A 27,125-nucleotide genomic window follows, 5' to 3' on the forward strand; every position below is an offset into this window, starting at 1 on the left:
GACCTCACCCCACAAATCAGAACTACATTTTTTGACTTGATCCTTGGCAATCAGCAAGGTACGTAGGCATCTTGTTAAGGCAGATTGAGTCACGAAACACAAGAGCAGTCAAATCGAGCCTTGAAGCTCACATTCCTTAGTAATAAATACATCAATTATATATATTAGTTTTTAATCTATAACATTTGGCGCCATCTGTGGGAAGGCACAACAACAACCATGGCGAGAACATGGAGAGCAATTAGAGCTCTGGAGGAAGGAACACCATCGGGGATAGCCCAAGTGATTTCGTCAACCGTGGAGATACCCCTCACTCAACTTATGCATCTACTCAAGGGGAAGCCCAGATAGGGGCAACTCAATCTCAGCCACATGGGATGATTCCACCGGCTATTCAAGGTACGAATCCTCAAGTTCAACAAGTACATGTACCTGTGAATTCTTGACCCGTCGGGTATGAATATTAAACTGTTATTACTACTAATCCCCCTTATGGGATGCCCCTTGACCCCGAGGTTGGAGGAAGCGGACATGCTGGGCGAAGTGAAGTACGAGGGCAATCGCCCCCCTACATACGAGGTTTGGCTCCTATCCCCGAGGATCGGGAATTTTCTGGTCCTTACACTGAGAGAGACTCCGAATCTTCGGATGATGAAGTAGCCCCAAGAAGGAGGCGTGCTGGCAAAGAGCTGATGGCTGATGGAAGCCAACGCCCTCAAAGCACCCATGGGGCAAATCCCCAAGAAGTGCAGGAAAGGATCAGGGCTCATGAGGCTGAGATTCAAAGGATGAGGCGCGACTTGGAGGTGCACCAGACCACCAGACCCCAAGCACCTCCTAGAGGGAGAAATCCTCCTCCCATCATAGACCTGGACGGTCCAGTGCAGGGAAGGGCTGTTGTCCCAAGGGCTGATCCGAGCAATCTTCTTCCCCTTGGAGATCCTAATGATCCTACTCCACCCTTCACTAAAGGAATAATGAATACCACTATCTCAAGGAAGTTCAAGATGCCAACTATCAAAGCTTATGATGGCACGGGAGATCCTGCTAATCATGTTAGAACATTCTCTAATGCACTGCTGTTGCAGCCCATGAATGATGCTATAAAGTGTCGGGCCTTCCCTCAAACCCTGTCGGGTATGGTTCAAAGGTGGTACAGTCGCTTGCCCCCAAACTCTATTGGGTCGTTCAAAGAATTAAGCTAGGCTTTTATTAAGCAATTCATCAGTGGGAGAGTTCATGAGAAAAGTTCAGCATCTCTTATGAGCATTGTGCAGGGGACAAAGGAATCCTTGAGAGATTACCTGAATCGATTCACAAAGGAGGCTTTAAAAGTCCCGGACCTTGATAATAAGGTAGCCATGATAGCACTGCAACAAGGAACTAGGGATGAGTTTTTTAAGATGTCCTTGGCCAAACGTCCCCCTGAAAGCATGTTGCAGCTCCAGGAGAGGCCAGGGAAGTATATCAAAGTTGAAGAAAGCATGAGGAAGACCGTAGTAAGTAATGAGCCCACTGGAGGCAAGAAGCGGAAAACTGATCTGGAGTATATCACTAAGGACAAGTATCCTAGAACCGAGCAAAACCCTGCTTCAACCCCCAAGAAGGGAGGACCTGGGCAAAAGTTCACCGAATACGCTACGTTGAATGCTCCTAGAAGCCAGATCTTGATGGAAATCGAGAAAGATCGAGATATTCGTTGGCCTAAGCCCCTGAAGGCTGATCCTGCCAAGCTAGACAAGAGCAAGTATTGCAGATTTCACAAAGATGTTGGTCACGACACCGATGAGTGTAGGCAGCTGAAAGATGAAATTGAGTTCCTCATTCGAAAAGGAAGATTGAACAAATACACTGGAGAAGGAGGGGATAGGAATAATAATGGAAGGAAGAACTTTGAAGATCGTAGGAGGGACCAAGACGATCAGGGGTGAAACCCCCAGCCTAGAGGACCAGTTATAAACACAATTTATGGAGGGTCGTGACCTCGAGGGCCTGTGATAAACACGATCTTTGGAGGTCCAACTGCTGCTGGATTATCAAAAAACTCCAGAAAAGCATATACTAGAGAGGTTATGCATATTGTTGGAGAAGCCCCGAAGAGGGCCAGGACAGAAGTAACATTGGCTTTTGATGATTCTGACCTAGAGGGTGTGAAGTTTCCTCATGACGACCCGCTGGTCATAACACCGGTAATAGGAAATAGCCCGGTCAAGAGGGTCCTTGTAGATAATGGTCTTCAGTGGATATCTTGCTCCATGACGCCTTTCTAAGGATGGGGTATAACGACTCCCAGTTGACACCAACCGACATGCCGATATATGGATTTGCAGGAGTGGAATGTCCTGTGGAAGGGATAATCAAGTTGCCAACCACCATAGGTCAGGAACCAAGGCAAGCAATGCAGATGTTGGACTTTGTGGTGGTAAAGGCTAGTTCAACTTATAATGTCATCATGGGGAGAACAGGGATACATGTCTTCAAGGTAGTCCCTTCTTCCTACCATTCAGTTATGAAGTTTCCCACCCTGAATGGGATTGGAGAGGAGAGAGGAGATCAAAAAATGGCTAGAAGTTGTTATGTGACCTCTTTGAGGGCAGATGGAGTCGGGGGGCAGGTTCTTCCTATTGAAGATATGGATGTCCGAGAAAATGATGAGAAGAGAGGAAAGCCAGCAGAAGACTTGGTTTTGATTCCTTTAGACCCCGAAAATCCTGAGAGGATGACTTTCATTGGACCCATATTAGAGGAGCCCCTTAGAGGGAAGTTGGTGAAATTTTTGCAAGAAAATAGTGATGTGTTTGCATGGTCAGCAGCTGATATGCCAGGCATAGATCCGGAGCTGATTACTCACAAGTTAAATGTGGATCCAAGCCGAAAGACATTGAAACAAAAGAAAAGAAACTTTGCCCCGGAAAGACAAGAGGCTATGAAACAGGAAGTAGAGAAGCTCTTAGAGGCTGGTTTCATTGAGGAGATTCAATTTTCGGAATAGTTAGCAAACCCTGTAATGGTGAAGAAGGCTAATGGAAAGTGGAGGATGTGTATAGACTTCACTGATCTGAATGATGCATGCCCTAAAGACTGTTTTCCGTTGCCAAGGATTGGTACTTTGATTGATGCCACTGCTGGGCATGAGATGCTGAGTTTCATGGATGGATTTAGCGGATACAATCAGATTAAGATGCACAAGGATGACATTCCAAAGGTATCATTCATCACTGACTTTGGTGTTTATTGTTATCTTGTTATGGTATTTGGTCTTAAGAATGCAGGAGCCACCTATCAAAGGTTGGTAAATAAAATTTTTAAGGATCTTATTGGTAAGACTATGGAAGTCTATGTTGATGACATGTTAGTCAAGAGTTTAGTACATACTGATCATATAACCCATTTGAGGGAAGCTTTTGAGGTCCTGAGGTACCACAAGATGATGTTAAATCCTACAAAATGTGCTTTCGGAGTAGGATCTGGAAAATTTTTGGGATTGATGGTCTCCAAGAGAGGGATAGAGGCTAACCCCGATAAAATAAAGGCAATCCTAGACATGGAACCACCAAAAACCGTCAAGGATGTTCAGAAGCTCATAGGAAGGGTTGCTGCGCTAGGACTATTCATCTCCAAGTCAGGAGACAAGTGCTTGTCATTCTTCAAATCACTAAAGAACATCAAGGACTTTGCATGGAATGAGGAAAACCAGAAGGCATCCGAAGAATTAAAGAAATATATGGCCCAGGCCCCGTTGTTGGCCAAGCCAGCTGTGAATGAAGTTTTATTGTTGTACTTAGCTATTTCAGAAAGTGCTTTGAGCGCTGTATTGGTTAAGGAGGAATTGAAAATCCAGAAACCCGTATACTATGTCAGCAAAATTCTACATGGTGCTGAGTTGAATTATTCAACTATTGAGAAATTTGCTCTAGCCTTGGTAATGGCTTCAAGAAAGCTGCGTCCTTACTTTCAGGCTCATCAGATTGAGGTACTAACAAATCATCCCCTGAGAAATATCATTCACAGTCCCAAGGCAAGTGGGAGATTGATTAAGTGGGCAATAGAGCTAGGAGAGTTCGATCTCAAGTATAAGCCACGAACGGCAATAAAAGCCCAGGAACTAGCTGACTTCGTGGTGGAATATACCATACCCAACCAAGAAGTCGGGGGGCAGGAAGATACCATACCTCAAGACAAGGGAGTCGATAATGGGGACAAAGAGGATGATAAGGAGAAAGAATATTGGGTTCTCTATTTTGATGGAGCATCAAAAACAAACTCCAGTGGAGCAGGATCGGTTTTACAAAGCCCTGATGGGTTCTTAATTGAGTCTGCTATGAAGCTAGACTTCCCAACCACAAACAATGAGGCAGAATATGAAGCTCTGATAGCTGGTCTTGGCCTAGCTGGAACATTTAGAGCCAAAAACTTAAAGGTCCGTGGAGACTCGAAGTTGATCATATCTCAGGTAAAGGAAGAATTTGAGGCAATGGATGATACGATGGCTAAATATGTCCGCCTAGTAAGGGCTGTGATGACCCAATTTAATGAATGCCATGTTGAGCACATTCCAAGGGAGGAAAATGTTAAGGCAGATGCATTATCAAAGTTTGCTTCATCCGAGATAGAAGAAAGTTCAGGAAGTGTGTACTTCCGTGTTTTGAAGACACGAAGCATAGATATTAAGCTTATGGCTCCTATAGGCCTGTGGACGTCATGGATTGATCCCATTAAGGCTCATATTCAAATCGGTTGGTTGTCAAGCGATGCAACTGAAGCACGGAAGTTAGTTGTTCTGGCACTGAGGTACTCTTTGATAGATGGGATCCCGTACAAAAGATCTTTCGTGGTTCCTTACTTAAGGTGTCTCAGGCCCGATGAGGCACGCTTGGCTCTTGAAGAAGTGCATGAAGGTATTTGTGGGCAACAATTGGGGGGCAGGGCCTTGGCTCATAAGATAACCCGTTTAGGCTTTTATTGGCCAGAAATGATGGCTGATGCCAAAGAATATGTGAAGAAGTGTGACCGCTGTCAGAAGCATGCACCTGTTGTTAGACAACCCCCCGAGATGCTGACCTCTATCAACTCGCCCATCCCCTTTGCTATGTGGGGAATGGATATTCTGGGGCCTTTCCTCATGGCCACGACACAAAGAAAGTTTCTGATTGTAGCCATTGATTATTTCACCAAGTGGATTGAAGCCAAACCCTTGGCCAAAATCACAACTAAGCAGGTTGCACAATTCCTGTGGGAAAATATTATGTGCCAGTATGGAATTCCCCGCATCCTAGTCACCGACAACGGAACATAATTTAACAACGAGGAATTCAAGAAGTACTGTGAAGAAAATGGAATTGAGTTACGGTTCACCTCTGTGGCTCACCCGCAAGCCAATGGGCAAGCGGAGGTAGCAAATCGAATAATCCTGGATGGACTAAAGAAGAGGATCGAGAAATCAAGAAATAATTGGGTGGATGAGATACTTCCAATATTATGGGCCTATAGGACTACCTGTAGAGTCACAACTGGAGCAACTCCCTTCATGTTGGCCTATGGGGCAGAAGCATTTGTTCCCGTGGAGATATCGCATTCCTCTCCAAAGATTCAAGCTTTCAATGCTGTGGAAAATGAGGAAGGACAAAGGTTGGCTCTGGACTTAATTGATGAAGTGCGAGATGAGGCACATGCAAAGATAGTAGAATATCAGAAAAAGGCTTCATTCTACTACAACCTAAGGGTTAAGGAAAGGTTTTTCAAACAAGGTGACCTAGTCTTGAGGAAGATAGAAGCGTCTGGTGTAGGACAAAAAGGGAAGCTTGCCCCGAATTGGGAAGGGTCGTACAGAGTCAAGAGCGTTCAAGGTAGAGGAACCTACAAGCTAGAGACTATGGATGGTTTTGAAGTCCCGAGAACTTGGCATGCACAAAACCTGAAGGTTTACTATGTGTAGGGTAACTGAATATGATTCTCACTTGTCAAGATGACGAGTAGGTTGAAAAGCACCTTGAAGCTTTGCTTGCTTAGGATCTATTCATTCTAGTTTTATTTTGAAGTTTATTAAGACTTGTGTAAGGGACGAATCCCAAACAATTTATGGAAATTCATGAGGTTTTCAAAGTATGTTTAAATGTCTATGGCCTGACAAGTAAAACCAAATGCATGGAATGCAAACATAAATAAAAATAGATCAAATAAATATTACAAGAGTTTGATAAATAAAGTCTTGAAAATAAGATAAAGAAAACAAGCCACGCAGGGCTGGGAAAGCTCTAAGGAGCTGAGGTGCCCTCGGCATCCATATCATCATCCCCTCCGCTCTCGCTGGATGTCTCTGTCGTCTCGGAGGAGGAGGAAGAGATGTCGTCCTCAGCAGGCCTGGAAGAAGACTCGGGAGGAGGAAGGAGCGGATCCTAAGGAACATGATCCGAGACAACTACTCGGGTACGAAACCTCTGTAGCAAAGCCTCGTCATTAGGGCAGACATAATCCGCCGGGTTAATATCAGGACAAGCCTCGTTCACGGTCCCAAGGGCCGTGTCCCAACCAGTCCTAAAAAACCCGGGAAAGACTGAGTCATCCCTAATCCTCATGGACTGGGAAAACTCCTCCAAGTCCGGGTAGTTATCTATAGCTTTATCCTTCTCCACCCGAAGTACCACCAGCTTGGCGTTAGACTCCCCGAGTTCTTCCTCCTTGCGTTTGAACTTCTTCTCCAGAGTAGCATACTTCTTCTGTTGCCTCCTGAGGGCATTGTCGGCCTTACTGGAAGCCCACTTCCATGACTCGGCTTGCCTCACAGCGCCTTGAAAATAGGCGTTTGACTGAAATAAAGCAAGCCAGAGACTGAGCTCCCATGAGCTTTATCCTCCCAAGATCAGGGGTGGCCACCACGTCAGTAAAATCCTTGGGAGTCACGCCATGGTAGGACTAATCCCAAGCATTATTCGTGGATCCAACCACGGTATCCCCTCGGCGGAATCCCCAGAGAGGCTGGAAGGCGCCTGTAGCAGCAGCAGCAGGAACAGCAACAGTGATAGGAGCGTTGTGGCCCTCAGCTCCCTCATTTGAAGCCTCCCCCATAGGCTCCTTGTGTTTTCTCAAGAAGATAGGCTCCGTGGCCTTCCCTCGGGTGTCCAGGCCTGCAAGGTGAGCTTTTTTCATCCTAGCAGTCTCTTCAACGGGAGGAACAATGTCCTCGTTGATCTCCTTAGCAGCTGCAAAACAAGGCAAAAAACAAAATAAGTGGTGTTAATAATGCATGAAATGAAATAAAGTTGAGAAGGGAAGAAAAATACCCTGTTGAGAAACAGAGGATAGTCCCACGTGAATGAGGGAGAACTCCTCTAAGAGAGTCCAGCTGGTAGTAGTGCCATCGTCCTGAGTAAGCCCATTATAAATAATAGTATCCTCAGGAGTTAAGTGAATGGATTTGAGGCTACCATCACTGACCTTCCCGAAGGAAGATCGGAAGACTGTGCCCCAGTCACCATTCTCCCAACGTAACCCAATGAAACTATTCCTCCAATTTTGGTTGTTATCGGGAATGGAGGCGCTGTTAAAGATATGTTTACTTTTGGGCCTTTGCTTAACATAGACCCAACCACAAATACTGGAAGAGCTATTATAGCACTGAAAGACCATCCTAAAAACAGCTACAGAAAGGGGAAAACCCTCCCTAAGGCAGCAGACCATAAAACATAAAATGTTCCTCCAAGCGTTTGGAGGAAGCTGACATGGGTTGATTTGTAAATCAGCTAAAAGATGAGGAATGAAAGGATGGAAAGGAAACCTAAGCCCAGCATTAAGGGCATCTGTATAAATAAAGAGAGTGTCGGGTTTTCAGTGGCAAGTACGGTCACCACCAGAGACTAGAACTAATTTAAGAGGAGGAAGGACATTATAACGTGCATTTAGTTTATCGAAATCAATGTTGTGCCAAGTATTACAATGATTAAAAGAATCGAGATGTACAGTAGAGGGATATTCATCCCCCCTAGTGTTAATCATATCGATTAAAGACATATACGAAGAACGGATCTCGATATCCTTACCTCGTTTTGAAGCCAAGGCTATCTTGGCCGCCCTCTCGGAATTCTTGTCAGCCATTAGTAAGCTGGAAAAAGCCTGAAGGAGAGGTTAGAAAAATAAGGGAGGGTATTTGAGAGAGGAGAAGGTTAGAAAGCTTGAGAAAGGATGGGGAGAAGTTGTAAGATGAGTAGAGAGGTGAAATGAGAGGTGTGGAGGAATCACACTCTCATCCCACCTTTTATATAGCCAAGGAAAGGGGATAATGGGCCTTAAAAAGCCCATTTGGGCCCAAAAATTAGAAGGTTCTAGAATTATCCAGAAAATTCCAGTAAAAATCAAAAGAAAAAACTTGAGTTTTTTAAAGATTCTGGAAGAATCCAGGAAAACCCTAGAAGGTTTTGAAATTTGGGCTTAGAAAGTAAAAGCCCAGCTCAGAAAAAGGGCCCAATTTTAGGAAAAAGCAAGCCCAGTTAAGGGCCCAAGTGTTTATAAAGCCCAGCCTGATTCGATAATAAAGACCAAGGCCCATTACCAAAGCCCAAAAACAAAAAGCCCTGTTTGAGGCCCACATGGTTTTTAAGAAAAAAGGGTAGAAGGCCCAGAACTAAGGGCCCAAATGAAAGGCCTGTGAAAAATAGGCCCAATAAGAAAATAAGCCCAGTTAAAATGGGCCCAAGTTTTAGCCCAGAATTAAGGGCCTAAATCCAAGCATATACAAAAAATATATGTATATATTCTTGACCCTGTCGACCAGAAAACACGAAGAAATCCTGGTCGAATGGTCTGAGGTCGAATTTCCCTCGACCAGGGCTGAAAAAAGAAGCTAATTCGGTCAAGAAAGGAATTCTGACCAAAATTCTTGGTCGAAAATGATTGTTCTTCGACCAAAATGCCAGAATAATGTTTGACCTTATTTCTTGACCTTGTCGACCAGGAAACAAGATAAAATCCTGGTCGAATGAGCCCTGCCCGAATTTTCATCGACCTGGGCAACAAAAGATGGTTAATTCGGTCAGAAAAACAAGAATCCTGACCGAAAGGGACAAAAATCCTAGTCGAAAAATTCCTGGTCGAAAAAAAAAATCCTGGCCGAATTTCGACCAGGATTCTTGCTCGAACACATCCTCCTCGAAAAGCCTTCGACCAGGGCTGAATGAAGGTTAATTCGACCAGGATCCTAGTCGAATAGGATTCCTGGTCGAAATCTGTATAAAAAAACAGAGAGAGAAAAAAAGAAAAAAAGGGAAAAAGAGGGAAGAAAAAGAAAGAAAAATTCCTGAAAAATTACAGAAATTGAGGAAATTCCTTAAAATATTTTTGAAATATTTTCAGAAATAAGGAATAAATCCAGAAAATGAGGATAAATCCCAGAAATTAAGGGGAAAATCCAGAAAAATAAGGATAAATCCCAGAAATTAAGGGAAAAATCCAGAAAATTAGGGAAAAATTCCTGGAAATTAAGATAATTCCTGAATAAAAGGAAAAGTCATTGTAAACGTGTAGGTCGCTCCACACTTTACGCAAAAAATGAAACCCTGTAAGGGAATGAATAGACTTAACTTCTGCGAAACCTAATCAATGTTTCCCAAAAGTTGGGGGGCAAATGATAGGAATAAATAAATCCTGATTATATAATTAAATATTGCATTGATTGTACAATGTGTGGGCTGCTAGGCCCAATAAGAAGATGTATGATATTCAGACCAGAAAGGTTACCACATTGATCAGGCCTGATGGACCAGATCAGGCCTGATGGAACAAAGAAGGTTAATAAGGGAGAAAAACAGCTATTAAGATAAGTCCTAGTGGGGACGTAAATCCTTGTAGATTGGCCTCCAAGGGACCTCATAGGATAAGGAATCAGCTTCCTACTTCCTAGGACTCCTAAGTCTATCCTAATTCAGAGACTTGTCCACCAAGTCTCCTATACCAAGTCCAATTCAAGGACTCCAACATCTATATAAGGGGCCTCACCCCACAAATTAGAACTACGTTTTTTGACTTGATCCTTGGCAATCAGCAAGGTACGTAGGCATCTTGTTAAGGCAGATTGAGTCACGAAATACAAGAGCAGTCAAATCGAGCCTTGAAGCTCACGTTCCTTAGTAATAAATACAGCAATTATATATATTAGTTTATAATCCATAACAGATTCCTGAACCAAATCAAATGCTCTCAATTGATTCTGCATTTCTGAATGTTCTATCCAGAGAAGGTTATGTTCATGTACAAGGATATGATTCAAAAGAAGAATTTGAGAATACTGAAGAGATGATTGTCCAAAGGAAGAAGAGGTCAACCACTGACATTGCTCAAGTTGATATAACTAATGCAAATGTGTCTCTTGAAGCAGAAAAAAAATCCTGAGGAAAAAGCAGATCCTGATGTTGTGAACCTGATAGCTGACTTTGACACTGATGAAAAGGTGATCAAAGCATTGGATGAATCAATTCTTACTACAGTAGTTGCTTCTCATAATTCAGAGGTTGATGAACAAGAAAGAATTAACAGAAGGAAAGCTGATCAAGCATGCAATGCTACGTGCAGAGAATTCTAAATTCAATGAGAGAGCTATGGCATAAAACAAGAGGAAAGATTTATGATTTATCTATATGTTATGCTCCTTTCAACAAGAAGGATAAAAGATGGAAAGATATTTATTCATTCAATTATCCTAAATGATTCAAGCATGTTGAATTTGTGTCAGCAGGACTAAGGGATCCTATTTCAGAACAGGAAAATGTCAATAAGTCCATCAAGAAACCTTCTTGGGTGAAACATAATGAAAAGCTAAAGCTTATCAAAAATCAAAATAAAGGAGGTATTGGTCATTCTGGAATGGAAACTCTGATGACTGATTTATTGGACAGATATTCTGACTGACAATCTTGGTGAAAGAGTTACTCCTTCACATCTTGAGAAGGTTGAAGCTGTAAAGATTGTATATAGGAAGATAAATCTTGATGATGTCAAAGAGAAGATTCTGTACTTCTTGAGAGATGGTAAAGTAAAAAGTTTTACTTTGCAGCAACTCTTAGTGAATATTGTGACAGAGTTAAAATACATTCACTATCTTCTTAGAGTTGAGGACAATGTCACCAGAAACTGGTCTTTTATGATACTTGAGAGTATTAGAAGAAGAGTCATGAACAAAGAAGACAAATATAATGGTGATTATGTTCCTATGTACAGAACTTATATTGGTCAAGAAATGAAGATGGAAAAGGGAGCTGCAATTCTAAAAGTTTTTCTCAACAATCCTCAGTTATCTTTCAGTCCTGATCATGAAGATGTTAGCTAAAGATTTATGTTGATTGGTGATCTTGAAATAACTAAAAGTTTGATTTCTAAACTAAGATCATCCATTTATCAGCATGGTGAAGATACTGAAGAGAAGAAAGAGTTGGAGAAAAAGCTTGTCAAAGTCCTTCAAGACAAGGAGGAAGGAAGGTTGAACAAATTTCTGGAAATAACTCTCAGTTATCTTAGGATACTGAAGTAAGCTTTATTCCTTGTACATTTTGTAATTGGTTTTGGCATCATTGAGAATGGAAATTATGCTTCATTTCATTAAGCATAAACTGGGGGAGATTGTTACGTGCTGATTCTCAATGATTAGAAGGAGCTCAAGATCTGACTGTGTTTAGATGTCATCAGTATTTGATATGTCATCAAGATTTGATGCATCATCAGTATCTGCAGAATCATCAGCATCTAAAGGTACTCTGTTGTGAAGATTGACTCTGTTCCTTATTTTGAGGGATGGATATCTGTTACGTTCTGAGTGATAGGACTTTGTATATTCAGTCTAAGATATGTATCATTTTCTATTAGTAATATATAATACATATCTTAGATTGATTTGTAGCAGCTGTGTATTATATAAACAAAGTTTAGGTCATCACATAGTGATCAACTCGAGTATTGTACGACCAAGCAGCTCTCAAGAACATCAGTATTTCTTGAGAGAGTTTGTAATAGTTTTTATCAGAAATATAAAGAATTTTTATATTTTTATACTTGTTCAAAACATCTATATAATTGTATCCAACCCCCCTTAAACAATTGTATTACTACTGGGAAATACTTCTTGTGCCAATTCCAACTTTTATCTAATGATGCTTTGATTATCAGATAAGTTTCTGGACCATCAGTATTTGCATAAAGTTTGGATTAATAAATATTTCCATGTTTGTAAGCTTTGAAAACAGTTTTCCTTGTGATATTGTTAGGTAATGAATACAACACATGGGGGGTGAATGTGTTTTATATTATTTTTAAGCTTTTTGAACTATTATGGATATGGTGAACAAAGTAGTTTAACTTGTAGAGATAATATGTTATAACAGGAATAATAAAACATGCACATGAATACACTATCTTCAAAACTCACTTAATTTTATATTAAAATCAAGTATGTCTTGCTACAAATTTTTGGGATCTTTGTTGATAAAGAACACAACTTCTTTCTTGAGAGAGTTACAAGATTTTTAAATCTATTTTGTTACAACTAAAACAAAGCATCCAGTGTTTACGGTATAGAACAGTAAACACTGGTTTTACACAGCATGCAATAGTAAGTACTAAACCCTACTTTAAGTTAACTAAAACTTTATATTTCTGGCTTAGTGTATATTTAAAAATCGTGCATGTCTGTGACTTTACTTTGTCAGTTAATCTTGGCCTTTGATCTTGTATTCTTCAAGCTGCTTTTTGTAGACTTTTCAAATCGGTGATTGATTTGTTTGTTGATTGATAATCTTGGATATTTAACTGGTCTGCATTTTGTACTTTGAGTTTTACATCGAGATCTCCAATTTGTTATATAGAGAACTCGACATCTCGATAAGTATAATGGCTTATCGAGATCTCTTATAACTCTATAGTAGTTTTGACTTATCGAAGTCTCTGAGTTCTCTATAAGAGAATTTGGCTTGTCGAGATTTTTGAATTTCTACATCTAGAAAAGACTTGTCGATATCTCTGAAATCTCTATATGCATATTGACTTATCGATATCTCTGAGATCTCTAATGAGAGTTTGACTTGTCGATATCTCCAATCTTCACATCTTCATTTTGGCTTGTCGATATCTCCGAGTTCTCAAATGCAGAAATGACTTGTCGATATCTCAGAGATCTCTATATACATTTTAACTTATCGATATCTCTGAGATCTATAATGATAATTTGACTTGTAGATATCTTCGATCTTCACATCTTCAATTTGACTTGTCAATAACTCTAAGACTTCTCTATAAGCTTTTCTTGACTTCCCGATAAGTCATTCTAGAGTTCTCGAATGACTTCTATATATGATTTAATTTGTGACTTATAGATTTCTTGACTTAAAATGTTTTTCTAAAAATAGAATTATTCAACTCCAAGCTTCTTCACACTTTCTCTGAGGCATGATCTTCATGATCTTCTTCCAGAGTTTATTCTTAGGCTTGAGACTATTTACAGAAAAATACCCCAGTCTAATCTATTTACACTTTTACAGACTCAAGTAATACAATACAAAATGCAAACTTAGATTATCATACAACTTACTTAGGGCTGTCAATTTGACTTAGTCTTGTTATAGTACAGGCATGTCTTGTACAACAGATCTTATGAACTACTTCATAGTGCGTATCATAGAACACGACATAGAAACCTCTGTTAGTGATTTGACTAATTCTCAACAAGTTGTGCTTCAATCGATCTACCAGAGCTATGTTTGAGATGGTGACATTTCCAATGATAATATTGCCATATCCCAGTATTTTTCCTCCATTGCCATCTCCATAGGAAACCATTGGGCCAGCCTTCTCCTCGTATTCTGACAACAAGGATTTATTTCCAGTCATATGTGCTAAACATCCACTATCCAAGACAAGCACATTCTTCTTGTTTCCATATAATCAGAAATACGGAAATTAGTTAGAATTTTTAAGAATACATCTTATACATTTTTATATTAGTAGACCTCTTGTCAGGATTTGATCCATCAGGATTTGTCTTGACCTTTTTGACTCTATAAGATGTATGCACATTCAGTTTAGCAGTTCTATTTAAAACAACAATTTTATTGAATTTTGGCAAATGATCATAATTATTGTGATACAAAATATGATAATCTTTACAAGTGTAAATAGAATGCCAACTGCTACCACAGTGAGAACAAAGATTTTGTTATTTGTATAATACTGAACTATCACTAATATCAGATTCAGGAATTTTAGAAACTTTCTTTTTAGGCTTCCTACAATCAATAGCAATATGATTAGTATTACCACAGTTAAAACAAGATTTCCTAGGAGCATTAGGAATGTACTTATAGTTGTTTACCTTGTTTATTCCTTGTTTTCCATTTCTACCTCTCTTAGACCTAGGTTTGGGATCCTTTGAAGTCACCTCACATATCTTCTTTTCAAACTAACTCTTACAGAGAAGTCCTATATTTTTACCTTTCTTTTCTTGCATTTTAGGATCTTTTTTCTTCTTAGCAGGGACTCTAGGTTCAGCTTTTTCTTCAACATTGTTCTTAGAGGTAGAACCAAATTCATAGACAGACTCAACTCCTCTTTCATCAGTTCCAACAAACTTAACTCGATTAGTGCTATTAATAGATTTATTGATATTCCTATCAGCAAATTTGTTATAAGCTAAACATTCTTTCCAGATTTTATCACTAATGAAATCATTAACTTTCTTTGCTAAGGTCATCCAAGTTTTAAAAACCTCTATTTCCTATTCTAGAACTTTCTCTAGTCTGGCATACCTGATGTTTATCTAAGTTTCATTATGTTGTTCTTTCTTACATGCATTTTTATGTTCATTCAGGCAGACTAACTCAGCTTCTAAGAAATCATTTCTTTATTTAAGCCTCTTATAATCAGCAATCAAACTATCATAATCAATACTTTTACTTTTAAAAGTAACATACAAAGAGTATAAGAAAGCTTTTAGTTCAGAAAAATTATCAAAATCAACATGAAATACAATTGAAGGTACCTTATCAGTTCCTGAGGCATTCACTCCATGAGCTTCTATGAGTGCATAGCATTCATCATCATTATTACTTCCTGATGAATCCATCCAGTCTCTGTTGGAGTTTGTTGTGACCAAAGCTTTTCTAGTTGTCTTGGGGCACTCACTAGCCAAATGTCCCATTTCATTATAAATGTAACATGTCACCTTGGTCTTGTCAAACTTCCTTTCCTTGTTGTACTGACCATCACTCTTTCTGAACCTGTCTTTGCCTTGACCAGAGAACCTTATGTTGAAACCACATTTTCTTTGTGGTTTTCCGAACCTCATCCTTCTGAAGCCTTTCACTAGCATTGTAGCCATTTCAACCACTTGAGGATCATCCATATCAATTTCAGAATCCTCGTCAATATCTTTGTCAAGATCTGATGCATCATCAGTATCTGACTCTTCCACAATATTCCTTCTCCTTGATCTTTCACTCATCTTTTCCTTGCATTTATGAGTCTCAACATTAAGAGCCACAGTCTTCATCTTCTGACCTTTTCTATTCTTCCTTTACTGGATCTCCAAGTCATGAATCTTCAGCATCCCATACACTTCATCCAGAGTCAGAAAATCAAGATCATATTGATGCCTGATTATTGAGTCTTGTGTATCCCAATCTTCTGGAAGAGCTCTCAGAAACTTGGGGTTTGAGTCTTCCCTTTCATATTCTTTTCCAACCAATGATAGATCATTCAATAGTGTCAGAAATCTATCATATATGTCAGCAATTGACTCATCGGCCTTGGCATCAAATTGCTCATATTCTTGCACAAGAACAGCTCTTCTGTTTTTCTTTATTGCAATTGTACCTTGGCACGGTGTCTCCAAGGCATCCCATATCTCCTTTGTCGTCTTGCAGGCAATAACTCTGTTTGACATCACATTGTCCAAACTGTTGTGCAGAATATTCCTGACTTTAGCATCCTTAAGCATTGCAACTTTTTCAGGATCTAACCACTTTGATTTTTCCTTTATGACATAGTGTTCAAGAGCTTCTGGAGTCATAGCCATAGTTTTCATTAGATATAGAGGTCCTGTTTTGATGATATCAACATATGAATCATCAATGTCTTCAAGGAACATCAACATCTTTACTCTCCATGTAGATTAATAGCTTTCTTCAGGAAGGGAATTTTCATGCTTTCATACTTACTTCCAAACATCTTGACCTTTGCAAATCAACAGTTAATTTGACCACTCTGATACCACTTATTGCCCAGTAAAGTAATTATTTAAGGGGGTTGGATACAAGTACTAAACAAATCGCTGTATTATGAAAATAAAGTAAGAACAGATGAATCAAATAACAGTTTATATTGATCTTTAATAAACGGTTATAAAATTCTCTATAGAATAATATTCTTAAGAGCTTCTAGGTTATACGAATACTCGAGTTGTGAACCACACATTGTGATAACCTATTATGTGTTTATATACTACACAGCTACAAATCAGTCCTCTATCAATTACAAGATATGTTACAATATAACTCGAACACTTTACATATCTAAATCAACTACGATCCTATAAATCAGCACCTTCAGATTTATCTCGCAGTCTTGACTTATCATCCAAGTCATTCTCAACGGATAGCTTTGATCATCGGATAAATGCTTTATCTTCAATGGATAAATATTTTCATATATCAACGAATGATTAACGATCATCAACGGATGATATCGAAGCTTTCAACAGATAATCATATCACAACAGTTGATCTTATCCTGATTGTGACACAGATCCTGATCTTCGACTTAGCCAATTCTCAACACTTCCACTAAAAAATATAATATATGAACAATTGTAACACACCTATGAAACTCCTAAATATCCAAACAATAAAAAATGAAGCAACGGTAATTAAAATAATTTCAAACTCATTGAATCGCAAAAACACCTAAATATCACAAAAAACCACAATTAATCCAATCAAACAACAAACTTCATTCACCACAATACACAATAAATCAATATTGTAAAAGCCAAAAGAGAAAAGAAACAAGATTACCTTGACATAACGAAGAAGAAGCTTAATTAGGGTTTTTAATTATCTAAATAAAACATCAAGAGACTAAATTCGCGATCAAATTTCCAGAAAGATATAATTATGTGTCTGTGAGTGTATATTTTTAGGGTTTTTATGGGAGGATGAAATGAATCGATTAGGGATGAGTACTTTGTTGTGTAAATCGAGCCTTTGGGCAGTATAGGTAGTGGTTTTTCATTTGAGGGGGAAAATGCCGCCCTCTTTTGGGCTTTTTTCATCTTGTAAACATGTAAGTTCTTTTTAATTTTAATTTTAATTTTAATTAATAAAATATTAATTATATATTTATTTATATATGTTATTTAAATATTTTTTGTTTTAAAAAATTATTTAAATACAATATTATATATTTTTGAAACGAAATTAAATAAATTTAAAACATTAGAATGTTATAAATAATAATTTATAGTCATGAATAATCAAAAATATAATTATAATATTAATTTTTATGATAATATATTCATTTTAATATTTTCAAAAAAAGAAGTAGCTAATGTAACACCAGGCACTGTTGTTACATGTTGTGCAACACCGTCACTCTCATGCAACAATAGCTATATAGCTATTGTAACACTAAATCAGTAGTACAATAAGATATAAATTTCTTAGAAACTGTAATGAAATGCTTGTAACGCTTTTCAAAAAGAATTGCATCGGCCCATTTATGGTGTAGTGGGTGTATATGTGTCGCATTGAGCCGAACTTTTAAGTATTCGGGCAACTCGTTAAAAATTTATCAAACTCGGACTCGAGCTCAAGTTTAAAGAGTCAAAAATTTTGTTCGTGTATCAACTCATTAAGAAAAGTTTATCCATGAACATGTTTACGCATCTCACAAATATATTTTACGAACCATGGTTCAACAAATAACTCATGAATATTGTTCACGAACTCTTGATCACTAATTACGAATTTGTTCTCACGATTGACGAATATTTGACGAGTTTTAATTATTTTTTCTTAAATAAAAAAAAATATTACACAAAAAATCTAAGACCTTACGAATCGAACAAATAAATTTGTATGTTTCTTATTTGATTTTGATAAAATTAAGTTATTTCTATTTATGTATGTGATATATGTACACTAATTGAATACACGAACACAAAATAAATAAATAAATAAATATATGCTAACCATCTAGAATATTTTATAATTTAAATTCTATAAATATATGAATATTATAAATTTAATAAATATAATAAATTGATTAAATAAATTCATAAATTATTCGTAAACAAAATACATACAAAATTATACTAACTATAATTTTAAACACGTGTTCATAAAATATACAAGTATATAAAACTAGTAATAGTAATTCATAAACTTGTTCACGAGCTAAATTGACGAGCGCACGGACAGTATACATTGGGGTGACAATTGTCACCCATTATTTATTTTAAAAAAAAATTAATTAAGTATATTGTACACGAACACATGGGACACACTGCTCACACATCTTAAACATTTACACAACCCAAAAAATAAATAACCTTTTCTGTTGTATACTCTCTCTGCATCTTAAATATAATCGCATAAATTATCACTACTAGAATTCTTTCAATAGACATCGGTTCTTAGACATCGGTTGCTCAGACGACCGATGTTAAAGTTCTTTTAGACATCGGTTATTTTAAAACCGATGTTCCTGCTTATATTAGACATCGGTCGAGAAAATAACCATTGTCTATAGTTATTTTTCAAAAATGAGAAACGTTAGTTAGACATCGGTTTTCTATATAACCGATGTCTTTGTTTTATAGACATCAGTTGTATTTTACAACCGTTGTCGATGGTTAACTTAAAAAAATTAAAAAAAATACGCGGAAACTTTCCCCCCATTATTCCCCAAATATTCCCTTCTTAACAAAAAAAACATGTTTTCCCCCTAATTCTTTTTCTTGTCTCTCTCTCTCTCACTCTCACTCTCTCTACTCACTCTCTCTGAGCTCTCTCTGTTCTCTCTGGTTCTTTCTCTCTCTCCCTCTCTCTCTCTCTCTCTCTTCCATCTCTCCGCTTCCCTCCCTCTCTCTCTCTCTCACACACAACATATCAGTTGATTGCAAGTATATAGGGTCTCAATTAAACCCCAAATTGAAGAACACCTTCAATTAATCAAATCCCATCTACGAGAAACCCTAATTTCTGAATAGGTTTGTTTATTCAATTAGGTTTGTTTGTTCAATTAGGTTTAATTTGTTCAATTAGGTTTGTTTGTTCAATTAGGTTTAATTTGTTTGTCTCCCTTTCGTATGCCCGCCAGAAATCCATCTCTCTCCACTCGTTTATTCAGGTACTAATTATTACACACACTCTTGCCTTTTATATTGTGCTATTATGTTTATTATTTACACACAGTGATGATATTTGTGTGTGTTTTGTAGTTATACGGTTGAAATGAGTTCGATGCAACCCTATCACACGACCACTGCTTCTGCTTTGATGACTTCTATACTTACGCTTTCAAGAGTCGGTTACGGTTGGCTCCCCGAAGGTATTTTCTTTTTTCATCCTTTTTAACTAAAGATGGAGGCATTGATGTTATTGAGACATATGTGTTTTGGAATGTTCATGAGCCTTCTCCTGGCAATGTACTTTACTTTTATCTCTATTTCCAGTAATTGATCCTTTTACATTGTTTCCATTTTTTACTTTAAGATCTATAATACGTTTCTATTTAATTTCAGTACAATTTTGAGGGGAGATATGATCTAGTTAGGATTCTAAAGACAGTGCAGAAAGCAGGGCTTTATGCGAATCTTCGAGTCGGGCCTTATGTCTGTGCCAAATGGAATTTTGGGTACTGTATATAGTTGTTTTAGATCTTATTTTATTTATTCTGATGCATGTGTCGGTGAGAATTAAAATGTGAAGTTGTTTTAATGGGATGTGTGTTTTTTTGTAAATTTGTTCAGAGGGTTTCCTTTTTGGCCGAAGTATGTTCCAGGCATTAGCTTCAGAACAGACAATGAGCCATTTAAGGTTATAATTTTGGATTTGAATTACTTTCATTTTTGCATATTTCTCGGTGTTATCGACTTAAGTAATCAACTTGTTAATTGAATGATTCCAGGCTCATATATATTCTGCAAAAGGTGGAGATTGTGCAGCTTTTCTCTCAAATTATGATTCAAAGACTGCTGCAAGAGTATTGTTCAACGATAAACACTATAATCTGCCACCTTAGTCAATCAGTATTCTTCCCGACTGCCACAATGTAGTCTTCAATACTGCTAAAGTATGTAAATATAATGTCTCTTATTTAGTTTTATTTGCAGCCTGTCTAATTGTAGAAGCCTGATAAGCACACTAGTACAATGTCAGTGAGATAAAGGATTAACAGATGTCATAAAAAAATTAGGAAATCACCAGATCTTCAGATTTTCAGTGTCCTAAGATTGATAATCTAAATTTTGCCTCTGTTACAGGTTGGAGTTTAGACATCAAAAATGGAAATTTTGCCGAGCAACGTTGATATTAACTCATGGGAGACCTATAATGAGGATATATCTTCTATGGAAGATAGCTCTGCGTTTACTACTTCTGGTCTATTGGAGCAAATTAATGTTACTAGGGATGCTAGTGACTATCTATGGTATATAACCAGGTAAAAATGATGCTTAGTTGATATTCTTTTGATGGAAGGCTTTTATACTACTGCTTCTATTTTAACATTGAGTTGTTTTTATGCGCATACTAGCTCTCATTGTTCAAGTGCTCTCAAGGGTGAGCACATGTCCTCCATTTGTTTAGTGTCACCTACCTTATTAACTAATACATACTAATTGATTCCCTCATCACTGTTTCAGTTTATGCATCAGATATCTTTTAAAGGATTGGAAAAGTTTTAGGCGAGACAAATATCTTTTTATTGATTGGAAGCATGGTAAAGAAAATTGGAGCCCGCATGAAAGGGGATGACTTGAGTACTAGAAATAGAAATATGGTTGATTTTACACATTAGTTGTACTTTGTTTAGAATGATAAACATATTTGATATTAGTTGTATATATTGAGAATTTGTTGATCTTGAATTCAATTGAGTAATAATATATATGTATTGGTTGAGTTTTGAGAATTAAGTCTTTTCAATATTGTGGTTAATACATTGTCTAATATTCGATGTTAATAAAGGGATATTAGCACATATAAACAAGGCAATAACATCAATTCAAAAATAAATACATGATGTCTATTTATCATATTAACATCGGTTATTTAAAAAACAATCGATGTCTATTATTCAAATTAACATCGGTTCTTTAAATACAACCGATGTCTAATAGGTTATAGACATCGGTTTTTTTTTTGTAATCGATATTATTTTATAAATATTGCTTGTGTATATAGTTTTAAATGGGCATAATCGTCCTAATATTACATTTCTGAACTTGAAATTACACAAATATATAACATCAATATGAATTAGACATTAGAAATTTTCCAGAAATGATGTGTAATATTACATAGACATCGGTTTTTAACCGATGTCTATGAGAAAATACATTTAACATCAGTTGCGAAGACATCATACATTTTTTACATAGACATCGGTTTTTAACCGATATCTAAGGTCTTTTTTCTAGTAGTGTATTTATCAGTACTTGATCACTCAATCACTGTATTATATTATCAATTGTTGTGTGGTTTCTCTTACACTCTTTAGCTCATACACCATTATATATAATGTCGTATTCTTCTATGTGTTTGATAAAATACCTGACTGAAGAATTTTTAAAATCTGGTTATATTGTTCGATACTTATAGTTTTTTGTTCTTTGCTTAATATAGGCATTTGAGAAATGAAAAGGTATTTCAAACCATTGCGACCAGAGTCACCAGACACTAGACACTAACACACCCTCAATTTCATCTAGCGAACAACCCGCATCCGTTCTAATTAAACAATTGTTTGTACATTCTCGATCAACACAATCATCTAAAGTTGTTGACCTTAATTCTCTAAAATCAGATCCTACATTGAAAATTAAAATTAGTGATTATTATGCTAATCGAAACCAGGCGAGAAAAAATTATTTGCAAAGAGGGTATCCTCAACCTATAATAGTTATATATCCTCAAAGATTAGTTGGTGAATGTTTGCGGCATTTTTCTCCAAAATTATATGAGAATTTTGGATCGTGGATGGAATATAATGAGCATGTCGCTGCAGTTTTTTGCTTATTTTCTTATTTATTTAAAAAATAAAACTGGAGGCACTCATGGAGGTAAAACATTTGTTAAAGGGAGATTTTCTAATTGGCAGATAGAAGACAGGTATGAGAAAAACATGGGTAGGGTTCGAAGTGCACATAATCTAGTAAAGATTAAGTGTGAGTATTTAATGAAGGAAAATCAGTGCATTGGGGTGTCTCTTTGCAAACAAGATGGGCATACAAGAAAGGCTTATCAGACTCATCTAACTGCCTCAATTGATCTCCTGCGTTTCTTAATTAGGAAAGGCTTACCCTCTCAGGGACACGATGGAACTAAACAATTATGCAACGGAAGAAACCTATAAGAAAAAATGTTAAAAATAATGTTTTTTTAACATTGAAAAACAAGAATACCAATTATCACGATAGATGGTTGAAAATACCCATTTCAATACCCTGATAAGGTAAATAAGGTATGCGTACTTCATCCCTGCACTCTTTACATCTCGTAATTAAGCGAATTAAAGCCACAGGAAGAAACTTTCCCCCTTGATTCTGACTCCTCCGTATGCATATACGTTTTGATTGATTTGTAAGTCACTTTATACTCAACCACTCAAGTTTCATCAACCATGGGGCTAGCGATTGGGACCATGGTTTGGGAAAGAAAGCTAGAAGGAGGTGTTTGTGATGGTCTACTAAGAGGAGAAATGGAGGAAAGTGGAGAGACATGGATGTGTTGTATATGTATGTATGTATGTACAGGGATACCATGGAATAATATGTGTATTATGATACGCATTTTAAGTTAGGATATCTTTCGTTAAAAATGATTGGATTACCCCATTTGCTTATGCGTATTTTGTTTAATACTAGATTAACATATGTGTATCTTTTATCTTTTCAGTACCCAACTGATATATACGATTTGAATCGTTATTTTCAGCCATAATCTTCCCAGATTGGTATTTTTTGGATATGACTTTAAAATTTTGTTATTTTTATTTTTCGTCCAAAATATAAGTATTATTTGACAACGTAAATTAAATTGTTTGTGCAATTTTTTCCTCCTTGAAATTTATACCCCTATTTTAAAATTTCTGGAATCGCCACTATCGATGAGCTTGCTCACAAACATGCCACGAACTATATTAACAGTTCACGAAAATTATAATCAAACTTGTTTACGAACTTTTTAGCCAATTTAGATGTGCTCAACTTGAGGTCATTTATAAAGTTAACCTTAAAATTGTGTTTATAATCGACTCATTTATAAATTAAATCGAATTCAAACTGGACATTTTTCGAACCAAATAGTGAATTCTTCGTTGAGCGTTTTGACTCATTTACAGCCTTCTTACAGGTCTAATTAATTTTAGTCAACTATTAATTGTATATTTAGGATTGTCAAACGGATAATTCGGATACGGATCTACCAATATCTGTATCCGAATTCGAATCCGAACCCGAAAATTCGTATCTGTATCCGTTCCCGAATTCGGAAATATTTAAAGAATAATATCTGGATCCGGATCTGATGGATATTATCCGGATATGGATAATATCCGAATCCGAATCTAATTTTTAATCAGATTTTTTATTTTTATATTAAAAATTGAAAAAAAATATAGTAAAAATTAAAAATTCATTTTCAAAAATATAATAAGAGTTAAAGTGATTTAATCATATTTTAATTTTTCAAAAATTTAATTTTATTTATCTTTCCAATATAATTGTTATCTTTAAATTGTTCTCAAATATTTTTTTTATAAATGTCTGTACAATTTTAAAATTATAAAAAAATTGTATAAACATAATATTTAATATATATATATACACAAACACATACACGCACTATAAATTTAATATAATAAATTTTAAATTATTTAAATGTAATATATATTTATTCGGATTCAGATATTATCGGATACGAATATGCTTATATCTGTATCAGCTTCCGCAATCGTCGGATTCGAATACGGATAATATCCGCTTTGTTTCGGATACGGATAATATCCGCTTTATTTCTAATACCAATACGAATTTTTCGGGCGAATATCGAATTTTTCGAATTTTTTTGACAACCTATGTATATTATTGTAACAAAATGCTTTCATATGAAAAAAAATAGCAATTTACGTAACAAGTTGACTTGAATAGGAGGAGATAAATGCGTGATTTAGAGCAGTGAAATAATGACTTGGTGAGATGTAGTTAGAGTGGGAAGCACTGAAATAGGATCTAGTGGCGTCCTGAAATCCACCTGATTTGCCTTCAAAATCGCTGGTCAATCATGTATTAAGAACATTCGGGAATACAGTTGCTCAAACCTCATTATATAGAGGAGGAGAATGATGTTTATATCAACCAGAACTTAAGCAGGTGTATTTTAATTTCGAGGTTACGGTGTTTTTATTGGATTAAATTAGTAAAATCTTGCACTTGAAAGCATGGCGGGAAAAGGAGAAGGAGCTGCTATTGGGATTGATCTTGGAACAACTTATTCGTGTGTTGGTGTGTGGCAACATGACCGTGTGGAGATCATAGCCAATGATCAGGGTAATCGGACCACCCCGTCGTACGTTGCTTTCACTGATAGCGAACGATTGATTGGTGATGCTGCTAAGAATCAAGTCGCCATGAATCCCGTTAACACTGTTTTTGGTATACATGTTATCTATCTCTTGTTCTGTTTCCTGCATTTGAATTTTAATTCTTTTAGTTTTTGTATAGAATGTATTTCTTGACTAGCTAGGGTGCTGTCGTTAATCTGGCTTAGTCCAGATTAAAATTAAATCTCAAGGCATGCATGTGTGGCATGGATTATTTTTATTTATTTAGTAAACATATACATGTGATTGCTATAAGGTGTCAATTTCCTCTGATGTATACAAGGTGGCTACACCCCTGCTGTTAACTAGACTGTTTATTTCGATATACACTGCTTGTTCATATGTATTTATATATTTGATCATGGATGATTGTCAGATGCAAAACGTTTGATCGGCAGACGTCACAGTGATTCCTCTGTTGCGGATGACATTAAGATGTGGCCTTTCAAGGTAGTTGCTGGTCAAGCAGACAAGCCAATGATTGTTGTCAACTACAAGGGTGAAGAAAAACAGTTTGCTGCTGAAGAAATTTCTTCAATGGTACTTGTGAAAATGAAAGAAATTGCCGAGACTTTTTTGGGAACGGTTGTTAAGAATGCTGTTGTCACTGTTCCTGCATACTTTAATGATTCACAGCGCCAGGCTACCAAAGACGCTGGTGTCATATCTGGCCTTAATGTTATGCGTATCATCAACGAGCCAACTGCTGCTGCAATTGCCTACGGTCTTGATAAGAAAGCTACTAGCGTTGGTGAGAAGAATGTGCTTATATTTGATCTTGGGGGTGGGACTTTTGATGTGTCATTACTCACGATTGAAGAGGGTATTTTTGAGGTTAAAGCTACTGCTGGTGACACTCATCTTGGGGGCGAGGACTTTGATAACAGAATGGTGAATCACTTTGTTCAGGAGTTTAAGAGAAAGAACAAGAAAGACATCAGTGGTAATCCGAGAGCTTTGAGGAGATTAAGGACATCTTGTGAGAGGGCCAAAAGGACTTTATCATCTACCGCACAGACGACTATTGAGATTGATTCCCTTTTTGAGGGAATTGATTTCTACTCAACAATAACACGTGCCAGATTTGAGGAGCTGAACATGGATCTTTTCAGAAAGTGTATGGAACCGGTGGAAAAATGCTTGAGAGATGCTAAAATGGACAAGAGCACTATCCATGATGTTGTTCTGGTTGGTGGTTCAACTAGGATTCCTAAAGTGCAGCAGCTGTTGCAGGATTTTTTCAATGGTAAAGAGCTTTGCAAGAGCATAAACCCTGACGAGGCAGTTGCTTATGGTGCGGCAGTTCAAGCTGCTATTCTCAGTGGCGAAGGAAATGAGAAGGTCCAAGATTTGCTGTTGCTTGATGTCACACCTTTGTCCCTTGGTTTGGAAACTGCTGGAGGAGTCATGACTGTCTTAATTCAACGAAACACTACAATTCCAACCAAGAAAGAGCAAGTATTCTCCACATACTCTGATAATCAACCTGGAGTGTTGATTCAGGTCTTCGAAGGGGAGAGGACTAGAACAAGAGACAATAACTTGTTGGGTAAATTTGAGTTATCTGGAATTCCGCCCGCTCCTAGGGGTGTGCCTCAGATCACTGTCTGTTTTGACATTGATGCCAATGGCATTCTAAATGTTTCAGCAGAGGACAAAACCACAGGGCAGAAGAACAAAATCACGATCACTAATGACAAGGGCAGGCTTTCAAAAGAGGAAATAGAAAAGATGGTCCAGGAAGCGGAGAAGTACAAGGCAGAGGATGAAGAGCATAAGAAGAAAGTGGAGGCGAAGAACTCTCTGGAGAACTACGCATATAACATGAGAAATACTATCAAGGATGAGAAAATTGGATCCAAGCTCAGTGCAGCTGACAAGAAAACCATCGAAGATTCTATTGATCAGACTATTACATGGCTTGATAATAACCAATTGGCAGAGGTTGAGGAGTTTGAGGATAAGATGAAAGAGCTTGAGGGTATCTGCAACCCAATCATTGCCAAGATGTACAGTGCAGGTGGTGATGCAGGTGATGCTGAAACTGATGATGCTCCTTCCGGAGGTGCGGGTGGTGGTGCTGGTCCTAAGATTGAGGAAGTAGATTAAGCTTTAGGTTCGTGTTCCTCTCGTTCGTTTTCCTTTATTCATGTTTGTTTCCTAAGGATTTTTGAGTATTCAGATGTTTGATGAGTTCTGTTTGGAAGTTGCTTACGATTATGGGAGCAAATTGCTTGATTTTCGTAAATTTTATGGAACATTATTTAGAGGCT

The 27,125-nt window shown here is 37.2% G+C and overlaps 2 protein-coding genes across 2 annotated transcripts; one reads left to right on the forward strand and one right to left on the reverse strand.

The window, feature by feature from the left end:
• Positions 1-15,544: 15,544 nt before the first annotated feature.
• LOC141665955 (uncharacterized) lies at positions 15,545-16,045 on the reverse strand. Its single transcript, XM_074471942.1, has one exon. The coding sequence runs from the start codon at positions 16,043-16,045 to the stop codon at positions 15,545-15,547; it is 501 nt and encodes a 166-aa protein (XP_074328043.1).
• Positions 16,046-24,487: 8,442 nt separating this feature from the next.
• Positions 24,488-27,125, forward strand: LOC141664160 (heat shock cognate 70 kDa protein 2-like). The gene is made up of 2 exons (XM_074470052.1): positions 24,488-24,904; positions 25,229-27,125. The coding sequence occupies exons 1-2, from the start codon at positions 24,691-24,693 to the stop codon at positions 26,959-26,961; spliced, it is 1,947 nt and encodes a 648-aa protein (XP_074326153.1). The 5' UTR covers positions 24,488-24,690; the 3' UTR covers positions 26,962-27,125.

The sequence above is a fragment of the Apium graveolens genome, chromosome 6, assembly GCF_009905375.1.
Source record: "Apium graveolens cultivar Ventura chromosome 6, ASM990537v1, whole genome shotgun sequence".
Classification (NCBI taxonomy): Eukaryota; Viridiplantae; Streptophyta; class Magnoliopsida; order Apiales; family Apiaceae; genus Apium; species Apium graveolens.

Excerpts from the sequence above, each read along its gene's own strand:
- LOC141665955 (XM_074471942.1), bottom strand. The coding sequence starts at position 16,045 with ATGGCTATGACTCCAGAAGCTCTTGAACACTATGTCATAAAGGAAAAA.
- LOC141664160 (XM_074470052.1), top strand. The coding sequence starts at position 24,691 with ATGGCGGGAAAAGGAGAAGGAGCTGCTATTGGGATTGATCTTGGAACA. Across the intron at positions 24,905-25,228 it reads TCCCGTTAACACTGTTTTTG|ATGCAAAACGTTTGATCGGC; the intron begins GTATACATGTTA and ends GATGATTGTCAG.